Source organism: Pteropus vampyrus, unplaced genomic scaffold (assembly GCF_000151845.1).
Source record: "Pteropus vampyrus isolate Shadow unplaced genomic scaffold, Pvam_2.0 Scaffold66, whole genome shotgun sequence".
NCBI classification, from domain to species: domain Eukaryota; kingdom Metazoa; phylum Chordata; class Mammalia; order Chiroptera; family Pteropodidae; genus Pteropus; species Pteropus vampyrus.
In genome coordinates this window covers 8,268,600-8,281,337 of record NW_011888847.1, presented here as the reverse complement: position 1 = coordinate 8,281,337, position 12,738 = coordinate 8,268,600, and the positions used below count along the sequence as shown (strand labels likewise).

The following is a 12,738-nucleotide window of genomic DNA, read 5'->3' as shown; positions in this document are numbered from 1 at the left end:
GCAGCAAGAGAAAGAGAGTAGTTACCTACAAAGGAGTACTCATAAGACTGGCAGGTGATTTCTCAAAAGAGACTTTGGAGGACTGAAGGGCTTGGCACAAAACAGTCAAAGTATATTGAAAACCCAGGATCTACAACCAAGAATACTTTATCCAGCAAAGTTATCATTTAGAGTCGAAGGACAGAAAAAGAGATTTCTAGACAAAAATAAGCTAAAAGAATTCATCAACACCAAGCCAGTATTATAGGAATTGTTGGAGGGACTTCTTTAAGAAAGAAAAAACATATATCAAAAACATGAATAAAGAATGGTAATAACTACATATTAATCAACAAGTACTTCACATGGGAAAGACTTAAGTACTCCAATTGAACAATAGGGAAGCAGAATGTATAAAAAACAAGACCCCTATATATGCTGCTTAAAAGAGACTCACTCCAGATTAAAAGACACACACAGACTAAAAGGAAGGGGATGGAAAAAGATATTGCCTTGATGGACCTAGAGGGTATTGCACTGAATTAAGTAAGTCAGGTAGAGAAAGACAAATACCCTGATTTTACGTACATGTGGAATCTAAAGAACAAAATAAACAAGAACTACAACAACAGAAACAAACTCATAGGTACAGAGAATATTTTGAGGGCTACTAGACAGGAGGGAGTATTGGGGGGGGACGGTGAAAAAGGGCAAAGGGATTAAGAAGTACAAATAGATAGATACAAAACAGTCATGGAGATATAAAGTGTAACATATAGAAAATAGTCAACAATGTTGTAAAAAATATGTAAGGGGGAAGAAGGGTACTAGATTTAGTGGGGTGACCACTTCGTGAGCTACATAGATCTCTAATCACTATGCTGTGCAACTGAAACTTATTATTGTATGCCAACTATAATTGAAAAAATGCATTGAATTATGCATTGTAAATATGAGCAACTAATTGTATATTACATTTTAATAAAGCTGGGGAAAAATATTTTTGTTAGGGTCTGAGGCAAGTTTTGGGCCATGTTCGCCAGTGATATCATTACTGGGGGAATTGTAACTTATATAGTGTGCATGCAAACAGAGTCAGTTGCACCTTCTGGGAGTTTTTTTTTTTTTTTTTTTTTTTAAATAAACTTCTGTTTACTACATTTTGAAGATTTCTGGGCATTTTCCCCAGAGAAATACAATCCACTGAGGGACAGTATTTTTAAATATCTAAAAGTGTCTCACATTGTACACCTGAAACTAATATAATACTGTATATCAACTGTAAGTGGAAAATAAATTTATTTAAAAAGAAAAAAACAGTAATAAAGGCTTAGAATGTTTGCACATTTTTTTCCTAAAAAGGTAGAAAATATGGAGAAAGTACTTGGAAAGTCTAAATGTTAATGAAAAACATATTAGACATTATAAGGATTCTTTAGGATGCAAAGGAAAAGTTAAATAAAAAATGAATGGAAAAGAAAAGCAAACTTAAAATTTTAGGATATGACTCGGGGAAAAAGCTGAGTAAAAAAGGTAAAGGGATGAAGAATGAGGTTAACTGACTGTTACAAAACAGTCATGGGAATTCAGAGTAGGCATAGGGAATACAGTCAATATTATTTTAATTGTTGTATGTAGTGCCAGATGGGTGTCAGAGTAACTGGGGGAATCACTTCATAAATTATATAAATTTCTAACCATTGCCCTGCATACCTGAAACTAATATAAAATAATTTCTTAAAAAAGAAAAAAAGTCTAAGATAAAGGAGTCCACGAAAGCCTGAGTTAAATGAAAAGAAAAATGTATCAGTGTCCTAAGAAATGAAAGTTGGTTAAATACAGGACACACAGGCCAGAAAGGGAAACAGGAAAGACATTACAAATGGAAATCAGTCTAGTCAACCAGGGAGAAATAAAAGACAAGTACAATTATGAAAGAACAAGATCTAAGAAATTACATTTAAAAATATACTTTACTAGGGATATATCACACAAAAAATACTACTAGTTTTTGCTGCTAATCTTTTTTTTTTTTTTAAGATTAAATATAGAAAATGAAAGGGAGAACAAATCAGACTGGAATAATTTTTGTACATCATCTTCTAAAACTTAAATTATTTTGAAAAGATAGGACCAAAAAATATATATCCTTCCTCTGCATTCCCAGAGCATTTATATATACTTCTTTATTCATGTGGAACATGGCTTGACAGATAGTAGATACTTAGATATTGGTGGCATGAATTAGTAAATATTGGCTACATCAACAAAACAAAATCCATTCATTTAGACTATAATAGTTTACAATTTGTGATGATCTGTAGTACAACTTAAAACTTTTTTATTACATATGTATGTAATCCATCAGTTTTCAAGCACTTTTGAAGTATCTACTTTCCTAAAACTACAGGGCAATTGAAAATCATTTTTCGTTTTTCATTAAAACAAATCCCTTCAGAGCCAAATATTAAGCAAGAATTACCATGCTACTTTGAATTATGTTTATACTTGAAAGTATTCAAAATACATTCTTTATAAAAATAAAAAATTCATATAATCTACTAACTCAAAATGATTTATTTTTATAGTACATTTTTTATACGGCCCTCAAAAAAATTTGTTTTAATTTTGATGAATCTCTCTTACCCTAAAATTTATTTGAAAGGCTTGCTAAATTCATGGCCCTTATGATTCTAAAAGAAAGCTCCACAATGTTTTTTTTTAATTAAAGAAATGTACTAAAGAAATAAAGCATTCTAATGAACGAAGAAAATGGAAAATTATTTCCTGATAAAAGAATCTAAAACACCATTATAGTCATCTAAATATTCCCATATCCTCATATTCTTATCTAAATATCCTTCCAGGAATGGTATAGGAAGAAGGGTATTTGACTACTAATCGAAAAAAACCCAAGTTTCCATCCTTTTTTTTTTTTTAATCTGTTCTACCATTCTGAGATTAATCGTCTAATATATAAAATAATTATTCCATAAGGTTATTATAAGGACATAAAAATGTATATAACAATACTTTGAAACTACAAAGCCTATTACACAACCGACTGCTAGTCTTATTACTGTCATATATTCTCTTTCAAAAATTCATTCCCAACCTAAAGCCAGCTCATTGTAATATTACATGGCTACGTCTATTTAAAGGACCCAAGTTAACTGCTTAAAAATAACAAGACAGGACACAGGATAAATATCCTTGATATCTCAGAAGTTTTGAGTATTACCAAATTACAAAATAGCCTTTATTATTTAGTCTTAAATAATTAAGTACCTACATATTGACTAAATCTGTACAAGTGGAAGACTGTGAGACTCATTAGGAATTTTTGAGAATTCATGATCTTCAATACTGGAAAATTATAAATTAGTTTCTATATTAATTAAAAGAAGGAAATCAGGTAAACATAGGTATAGCACAATGTATCTAGAAAGAGCTGAATTTAAGTATGCAATGTTATCAAACTAGCAAATTACTGGGATGTGCCCACTTCGGAATGATAAGCAAGACAAGATCTGTAACTCCATTCTAATATGGTAGACAGAGTTGGATGCTGCATTTTATAAACATTGTGAGAGACCCTAGGATCCAAAAGAGCAAATGGAATTATTAATGAGAGTCAGGCACCAGTTCTATTCAAGATCTACTCTGAGGGGCAATGTAATTAGTGTCTAAGGGAAATTATGAATAAAAGATATTTGACCTTATAATTCAATGGGAAAATAAGATTAAAAAATGTATGAAATATACTTTGAATTACCTAAGTAATCAAAGTAAATTATTATTCCATACTACACAATCTTTTCTACATCCATAACCTCTGAAACTGAATGTTCCTTCAAATCTCTTTGCTCAACTGAAATCTAGATCTCCCCTGAAGACTTCTAGAGCAGGAACTGCCCTTGTCCCAGAGCTCAGGAGTCCGCAACTCATGGGCCAAGACTGGTCCATGGCCTGTTAGGAACCAGGCCGCACAGCAGGAAGTGAGCGGCGGGTCTGCAAGCTAAGCTTCATCTGTATTTGCAGCCTCTCCCCAGTAATAGCATCATTGCCTCAGTTCTACTTCAGATCATCAGGCATTAGATTCTCATAGGAGCACTGGTCCCTGGTGCCAAAAAGGTTAGAGGCCACTGCCAAAACCCACATGAAGGTGGATTTAGCCTTTTTTCCACTCTGCAAGCTGATTCTGAAACATTACTCTTTTCTACTCATGTAAAGTCCTGCCATAATCCTGTGTGACTTTACTGTCTACATTAAGGACACATAAAATACCATGACCTCTTATATCATCACCTCTAGTCCAGCACTACCACATGGCACACCCTTTTTATAACCATGTTACCACAGAAATCTTAAATTCTAACAACTGTCTCTGATCCCAATCTATTCTGTTTCTCCAGGTATTCTAGTGTTACCAGTTATCTGACCTTATTGGGAAATCCAACACCTTGTTACCTCCATATTTTTTCAATCTCTCTGCTCTCTCCTATCTGGCAGAAAAGTTTAGTGGCCCAAAAGCTTAGACTTTCTGGGTTAGAGTCTTGGCTTCACTACTTATTAGCTGTGACTTTGGGCAACTTTAATCTTTCTGAGTTTCAGTTTTCACATTTATTCATTCAACATTATTTCCTGAGTGCCCTCTCAGTGTCAGACACCGTTCTAGGTGATGGGGATCTGACAGTAAACAAGAAAAAAAAAAAATCCCTGGGGTTTACATTCTAGTAAGGGAAAAAAAGAGCACCATCTTCTTCGTGGGGTTATTAAAAACTTTTAAATGAAATATAAAACATAAAATTGTTTAGACTAGTGCATGATGTTATAGCAAATACTTAAATATCAGCTATTTCACTTTTTTCCTTATCCAATGTAGATTTTTTTATGTTCTTTTCGGAGTTTCTCATTGGATATGTCTATATATCAATCTCTCAGCCCTCAGGGAAACAGAGCAGGGCCTGGTGTAGATAGAGATACGTCCTCTCCAGTTACCTGTGTGCCATAAAAATCGTTATTATATTCTATGTGTGTTGTGTCCTGAAAGGGCTGTAACATACTGCTAGTAACAATTTACATAATTCCTTTGCTCTACTGTTCTTCTATTATATATCCATGGTGAAATACCATTCAACTCAACTATCCTTTTTATTCCCACACTTGAGTATTGCAAAAGAAATGTCGCAGAAAACCAAAGACTTGTACCTATATATTCAAGGTCATTAAAGTCAAATAAATAATCCTTCATCACTGCTATAGAACAACTTTTATTTTTCTAGCTTTATCTCCCATTTTCTATGGTCAGTACTTCAAACCTTTCTTTTCTCTCAAACTTTTGACTCCTGCAGGACTCAATTTAGATGCTTCTGCTTCTGCGACACTAAGCCCCAAAGCCTATATTATTAATGTCCCTTTTAAGATTCCCACACCCCCTTTACCCATAGTACATCACATTATGTTACTGCCCATATGCCTATCTGTTTCTCCACTAAACTATAACCCTTAAAAAGACAGGGGTCATGTTATCTTTGTAAGAGATTACAAAACTTCCATCCTAGATTTTTAGGTGTTTCTCTCCCTTCCAATTGGTGGAAAGAGTTCCACTTACTATAAGAAATAGATGTAACACTTGAAGATCGACAAAAATAACGGAAATGTTTTTGAAAGGATAAGTGGCTTTACAAAACAAAAGAAATGCTTGGACATTTTTGACTCTTAAAAGTATGAATATGTGTATCCTTCTAACGTCAAGAGGTAGTGTTTAGAGGCCAACAAAGTTTATTTTAGATTAAAAGCAAAACATGGAATATGATGGGTAAAATGTCAACAAGCTATGATAAACCCAATACAAAGTTAAAATAAATTCAGTCTTCATTTTTTAAACACTATATATATTTTTTGTGGAACTGAAAAATCAAATTCATTTCCCCTTCACTGAAGTTACAATAATACACAAATTAGATATAAAGTAAATATAAGGCAAAATAATCATACCTCTACATCGGAAGCACTTCGGGGCTGAGCTTGGCATAGCATATTTAATAGTTGCAAGATTAATTCTTCAACATATTGAAGAGCATCATCACTAGACTCAAGAGTAGGATGAACTTGTCCCTGGACCTATAAACAAAAAGCAAACTAATTTAAGTGTAGGTTTGTTTCATCCAATTAAACAAAAACAATTTTTTTTAAATGTGGGTTTGTACTCAAGAACATGGTCTGGCTTACAAAGACAGATTTGAACGTTATGCCCCAGATCAAGAGTTATCAATCTTTCTCCAGCCACATGCACCATACATGCTTATTAACATGCTCCTGGAGATTTAGATATCTAACTGCATAATTCTAATATTTTTCTTAAACCACAGTAACCCTGAGATGGGAGATTATAGAGAAGAGAGAGAGGCTGAGCTGGGTATAAAGGATGTAGTTTATATGGTTTTCGCCAAGAATGTATGGTAGTTAGAACACTTACTCAACACAGTGCTTGGGCAAAATTGAACTTCTATGGGTCTCTCTGTCCCTTGCTTAACTCTATCATTCCCACTAAATAACAAAATCCAAGAGGAATAGGTCTTATCTTATTCACCAATGTAACTCCAGTATCTAGCACTGTGCAGGGCACATAATACAAGTTAGATAAATGTTTGCTGAACACCAAGTCACTATACATCAAAGGACAAAATGGGCACTTATGAAAATCTGTGACTATCGACAGCTATCTATTCATAAATGTCTAATAACCTTTACCTTCATTTTCTCAACTAATTCTTTGGAGGCACCTCAAGCCACTGGCCTCTGTAAAACTTACATTTTAATAACCAGCTTGATATTCTTTATTTGCATCCCTATGGGTCAAAATTGTTCCCTATTAAAAACAGCAGAAAATCAGTTCCAGGAGATAAACAATGTATGTTTCAAAATATACCTAACTCTCTACTGGGTGGTATAGCACTCATGGGATGACAGTGCACAGCACTCACTGGCCAAGGGCACTTAAGCATCTAATGTATACATATATGTACATAGGCACTTATAATACTTTTTAAGAAAAATATATTAGCTGCAAATAACATTACGACAATTCAAAACTGCATGAGGGAGTACAACGTTAAAGATGAGGTTTAAAACAATTCACAGAAGAGTTAGAGAAACATGGCAGAGTGAGAGACATCCCCAGATCTCTCCCCTTGAAACAACAATAAGCTGAACATCTAAAACTCAACAAAAAACACCCAAACTGCACACCAGCACGTCTGAGTGTGGGATCTACACATAAGAGCTACCACAGGTCAGGGCCCCAGGTGTCGGGTGGTGGACTGGGAGAAATAAAGAAGCTGCCTCTCAAAGAGCCACCAAAGCTACCTGTAGGAGGAGGGGGAGGGGAGAAGGTGCGCTGAGTTTCCTGAACTGTCCTGCCTGGGAGTGCTGTGGGCTCCATGCAGCCGGTGTCAGGGCCCAGTCATCAGGGCAGAAAGCAGAGAAGTGAGTCAGCAGAGAAACAACAGTTGATTTTTACCAGCCGTAGTTGCAAATTTCAGGCTGAGCTGCAGCCCCCAACCTCCAACCCAGAGAGCCCCTCCCCACCATACCCTCCAAGACTGAACACTGCGGAGCCCCAGGGGAATCTGAGTAAATGCTACGGAAACTGTCGCTAGTACTGACAGGGGCTGAGACTGAGAGCAGGAAAAAAAAAGAAGGCATTATTAAGGCATTATATAAAGCAGGGATCCAAGAAGCTTAGATGCCACCTACTGGAAACCAAAAGAAAAGTGCCTTCTTTGCAACAGGCTAAAGAGACACCTTTATACAATAAATCTTCTTTCTGGAAAAACATCTGAATACACTTCCATTAATGCTCAGGCAGAGAAATAGTCCATTAAACACCATGAACAACCAAGGTGACAAGGCATTTCAGAAAGAAAGAGAAAAATCTCCAGAAAATAAGATTACAGACATAGAAATATGTGACTTAAATGACAGAGAATTCAGGATGGTACTTCTGAAAAAACCCAGTGAGTTCCAAAACGAGTCATATCAACAATTTCAGGAATTGAAAAAACACCTAGATCAGCAGAGCAAGGAGACCGAAACCCTCAAAAAGAAGAGAATAGATCTTCTGGAGATAAAAAACACACTGCAAGACTTGAAAAATGAAATAACAAGCATGGACAATAACATTCGACCAAATGGAGGAAAGGATCAGTGATATCGAAGACAGAAATCTAGAAGTAAATCAGAAGGAAGAAGAGAGAAACCGAAGAATGAAAAGTAATGAAAGAGAAATACAAGAACTAACTGACACCATAAGGAGAGGAAACAAGAATAATGGGCATTATCAAAGGCAAGGAAAAGGATTAGGGACTAGAAAGCATTTTCAGACAAATAGTTGACGAGAATTTCACAAATCTAAGGAATGAGCTGGAGCTTGGAATTCAAGAAGTCAAGAGAACACCCAATTATCTCAACTCCAAAAGGCCTTCACCAAGGCACATTGTATTAAAATTATCAAAAATCAATGACAAAGACAAAATTCTCAGAGCAGCCAGGGAGAAGAAGACAGTAACGTGTAAAGGAAAACCCATTAGATTATCGTCGGACTTCTCAGCACAAACCTTACAAGCCAGAAAGGAGTCACATATGCAAACTATTAAGGGAAAGGAACTACCAGCCTAGAACAATGTATCTAGGTAAGCTCTCCTTTAGATATGAAGGAGAAATTAAGACCTTTCTAGACATACAAAAATTCTCCACTACAAGGTCTGCACTACAGTAAATACTGAAAGGGGTCAGCTCACCTAAAACAAAATGATGAAAAAATATATATTCATAATTAGGAGTAAGGTGACTATCAGACAAATAGAAGCAGAAGAGTGCAACCCTTACTAAAAACACGGCATTATAAGTTTAAACATTAAGAAGAGAATTGCTATAGCAAGATAGTAATGAATGTTCAGCATACATATGGACAAATTGAGACAATTACTGAAGAGGGGAGGATTCAAAGATCCAAATTTGCAAATGGGAATGGAGATAAGGCATGCGCAGAAGAAAACTTCCGACTGTATATATATAACTATCCTTTACATATTCGTGATGGTAACCACACAGCAAAGACTCAGAACTGAAGTATATAACATAAAACAAGAAAGACCAGAGGCAAAACCCACAAAAGGCAACCAAAATAAAGAAAATAGAAACACAAGGACAAAGAAGCAATGGAAACACCAAGCTACCAGAAAGCAAAAGATAAAATGGCTTAAGAAGACCTCATATTTCAATAATCACCCTAAATGTTAATGGGTTGAACTCACCAATAAAAAAGCAGAGTTGCAGAATGGATCAAAAAACAAAACCCAACCATATGCTGCCTCCAGGAGACACATCTCAGCTCCAAAGACAAATATAGACTCAAAGTGAAAGGGTGGAAAATGATATTTCAAGCAAATGCCATTTAGAGAAGAGCACGAGTAGTGGTACTAATATCAGACAAAACAGACTTCGAAATAAAAAAGGTAAAGAAAGACCCTGAGGGACACTTCATAATGATAAAGGGAATCATGAACTAAGAAAAGGTATCACTTATTAATATCTATGCTCCCAATCAGGGAGCCCCAAAATATATAAAGCAATTACTAACAAAACTAAAGGGAGAAACAGACCAGAACACTATCGTAATAGGAGACCTAAATACCCCACTGTTGGATATGGACAGATCATCCAAACAGAAAATCAGTAAGGAAATAACATCCTGAAATGACACATTAGACCAACTGGACATAATTGACATTACAGAGCCTTCCATCCCCAAAAAGCTGCTTATATATTCTTCTCTAGTGCACATGGAACATTCTCAAGGATCGACCACATACTGGGACACAGAGACAGCCTCAACAAATATAAGAGTGTTGAAATCATACCAACCATATTCTCTGATCATACTGCTTTGAAACTAGAGATCAACTGCAAAAAAAAAAAAAAAAAAGGGCAGGAAGAATCACAAATACATGGAGATTAAAGAACATGCCACTGAAGAATAACTGGGTCAGAGAAGAAATAAAAATAGAGATCAAGAGATCCATAGAAACGAATGAGAATGATAGTATAACATATCAAAACTTTTGGGACACGGCAAAAGTGGTCATAAGAGGAAAGCTCATATCATTACAGGCCTACCTCCAAAAACAAGAATGAGCCCAAATAAACAATGTAACACTTCGTCTTAAAAAACTAGAAAAGGAACAACGAATGAAGCCTAAAGTCAGAAGGAAGAATATCATCAAAATTAGAGCAGAAATAAATGAAATTAAAAACAACAAAAAAATAGAAAAAATAAATGCAACAAAGAGCTGGTTCTTTGAGAAGGTTAATAAAATTGACAAACCCCTGGTTAGACTCGCTAGAGAAAAAGGAGAAAGGACACGGATAAACAAAATCAGGAATGAAAGAGGGGAAATTACAACAGACACCGCAGAAATACAAAGGATCATACAAGAATACTATTAAAATGTATATAACATCAAATTTAATAACCTAGAAGAAATGGACCAGTACTTAAGAAAAATACAATCTTCCTAGACTGAATCAAGAACTGGAAACTCTAAATAGAACGATCAGCAGTATGGAAATTGAAACAACTATCAAAAACCTACCAAAAAGTAAAAGTCCAGGAGAAAATGGCTTCACCAGTGAATTCTACCAAACATTCAAAGAAGATTTAATACCTAGTCTCCTCAAACTCTTCCAAAAAATCGAAGAGAAGGCAATACTTCCCAACTCATTTTATGAGGCCAATATTACCCTGATAGCCAAAATCTGGTAAGGATAATACAAACAAGAAAACTACAGACCAATAACTCTCATGAACACAGATGCAAAAATCCTAAATAAGATACTAGCGAACTGAATACAGCAATGTATTAAAAAGATTATACACCACGATCAAGTGGGCTTCATCCCAGAGGCACAGGGATGGTTCAACATACACAAACCGATTAATGTGATACACCACACAAATTAAAAAATAAGAATCATATCATCATATCAATAGATGCAGAAAAAGCCTTCAACAAGATACAGCATCCGTTTATGATCAAAACACTTAACAAAATTGGTATTGAAGGAAAGTACCTTAACATAATAAAAGCAATATATGACAAACCCTCAACCAACATTATTCTTAATGGTAAAAAACTAAAACCTTCCCTCTAAGATCAGGAACAAGGCAAGGCTGTCCACTATCGCCACTGTTATTCAATATAACATTGGAGGTTCTAGCAAATGCTATCAGGCAAGAGAAGGACATAAAAGACATCCAAATACGAAACGAAGAAGTTAAACTGTCACGGATGACATGTTTCACTAAGATGTAGTCCTGGAAAATGAAGCTCTAATTTGGGGTTACATTCCTGTCCAAGGCTCTAGCATCACAAATTATAGTTGGAGATTTACAAAATCACATCATATTAGAATTAAAAGGGGATTTAGAACACAGTTAACTCAGTCCCTCTATTTAGCAGATGATAAAAAGGAGACACCCACAATTCTACAGGTAACTGGTAATGCTTTATGTATTGAACCTGGGCCTCCCAGCATCTAGGCCAGAGCTCCTTTCCTAAATCCTTGACTTTCAAACCTGAAGGAGTCTGGGAGCGTCCTAGTGGCCCCATCAGCATAAGGAGCAGAATGCCCATGAACTGCATCTATTTATACAGTGGCTTCTATATAAAACCTGGCTTGAAATATGTTGTCATAATTAAACATCAGCATGTCATAAATGCAAATGCAGCACTGTGAATCTTTATAATCTGAAAAGGTAAAATCATTTTACTCATTGATTACACAAAGGACCCTAATGTATTATATGAAATTATAAATACAGTAAAAATCCAACATAAACCTAAAATGCTAGAGATAAATATTAAAATGAAAAATACTTAATCAACAATAATTAATTAACTTTTAAAAATATTAAAGTCCTTTGAGGAAATGGTTTAGGTATCCCAAAATACATTTTAGAAAGTGTTAATGAAAATGTAAATTAATTGGATTATTTAAAAAAAATAAAAACAATGTTCTTTTTCAAAGAAACCCATGAAAACAACATAATTCTTCATTAATAAGGCTCCATCTCCACCTGCTCTTCAATTTACACTTTATGCTGAAGCAATTCAAACTATTTACAGTTTGCTGAAATAAGGCAGGCAGTTTCACTCACTGTTCTCCACACCATTCATTCATTCTCTTACCCTTTCATCTACCTATTTAACTTTTAAAACTCAGATCTCATCTCATTTGGGAATACATTCATTCTTGTTTCTTGTCTCTTTCTAAGGCAGAATTAATCTCATTCATTTAACTGACTTATTGAATCTATTAAATACCAGACCCTCTGTTAGGTGCTGGATACACAAGCACATGTCATTTTATGGCACTTCACTTTACTGAGCTTTGCACTGTATTTTTTTTACAAATTGAAGGTTTGTGGCAACTTTGCATCAAGAAAGTCTATCAATTCCATTTTCCAACAGCATTTGCTCACTTCTTGTCTCTGTATCACATTTTGGTAATTCTTGCAATATTTCAAACTTTTTCATTATTATTATATTTGTTATCATGATCTGTGATCAGTGACCTTGATGTTACTATTTTAATTGTTTGGGGGCACCACCAACTGGATCCATATAAGACAGTGAACTTAAACGCTCTGTGAGTTCTGACTACTCCATTGACTGGGCGGTTCAGTGTTTCTCT

The 12,738-nt window shown here is 35.1% G+C and overlaps 1 protein-coding gene across 4 annotated transcripts in view; it reads right to left on the bottom strand.

Annotated features, from left to right (window-relative positions):
* The window catches only part of SOS1 (SOS Ras/Rac guanine nucleotide exchange factor 1), a 131,268-nt gene that overhangs the window by 75,264 nt on the left and 43,266 nt on the right, over nucleotides 1–12,738 (bottom strand). For all 4 annotated transcript variants that reach the window (XM_011361376.2, XM_011361377.2, XM_011361379.2 and 1 more), the window contains one exon: nucleotides 5,980–6,105. In XM_011361376.2, coding sequence (XP_011359678.1) covers nucleotides 5,980–6,105 — 126 coding nt within the window. The remainder of the gene's footprint in view (nucleotides 1–5,979; nucleotides 6,106–12,738) is intronic.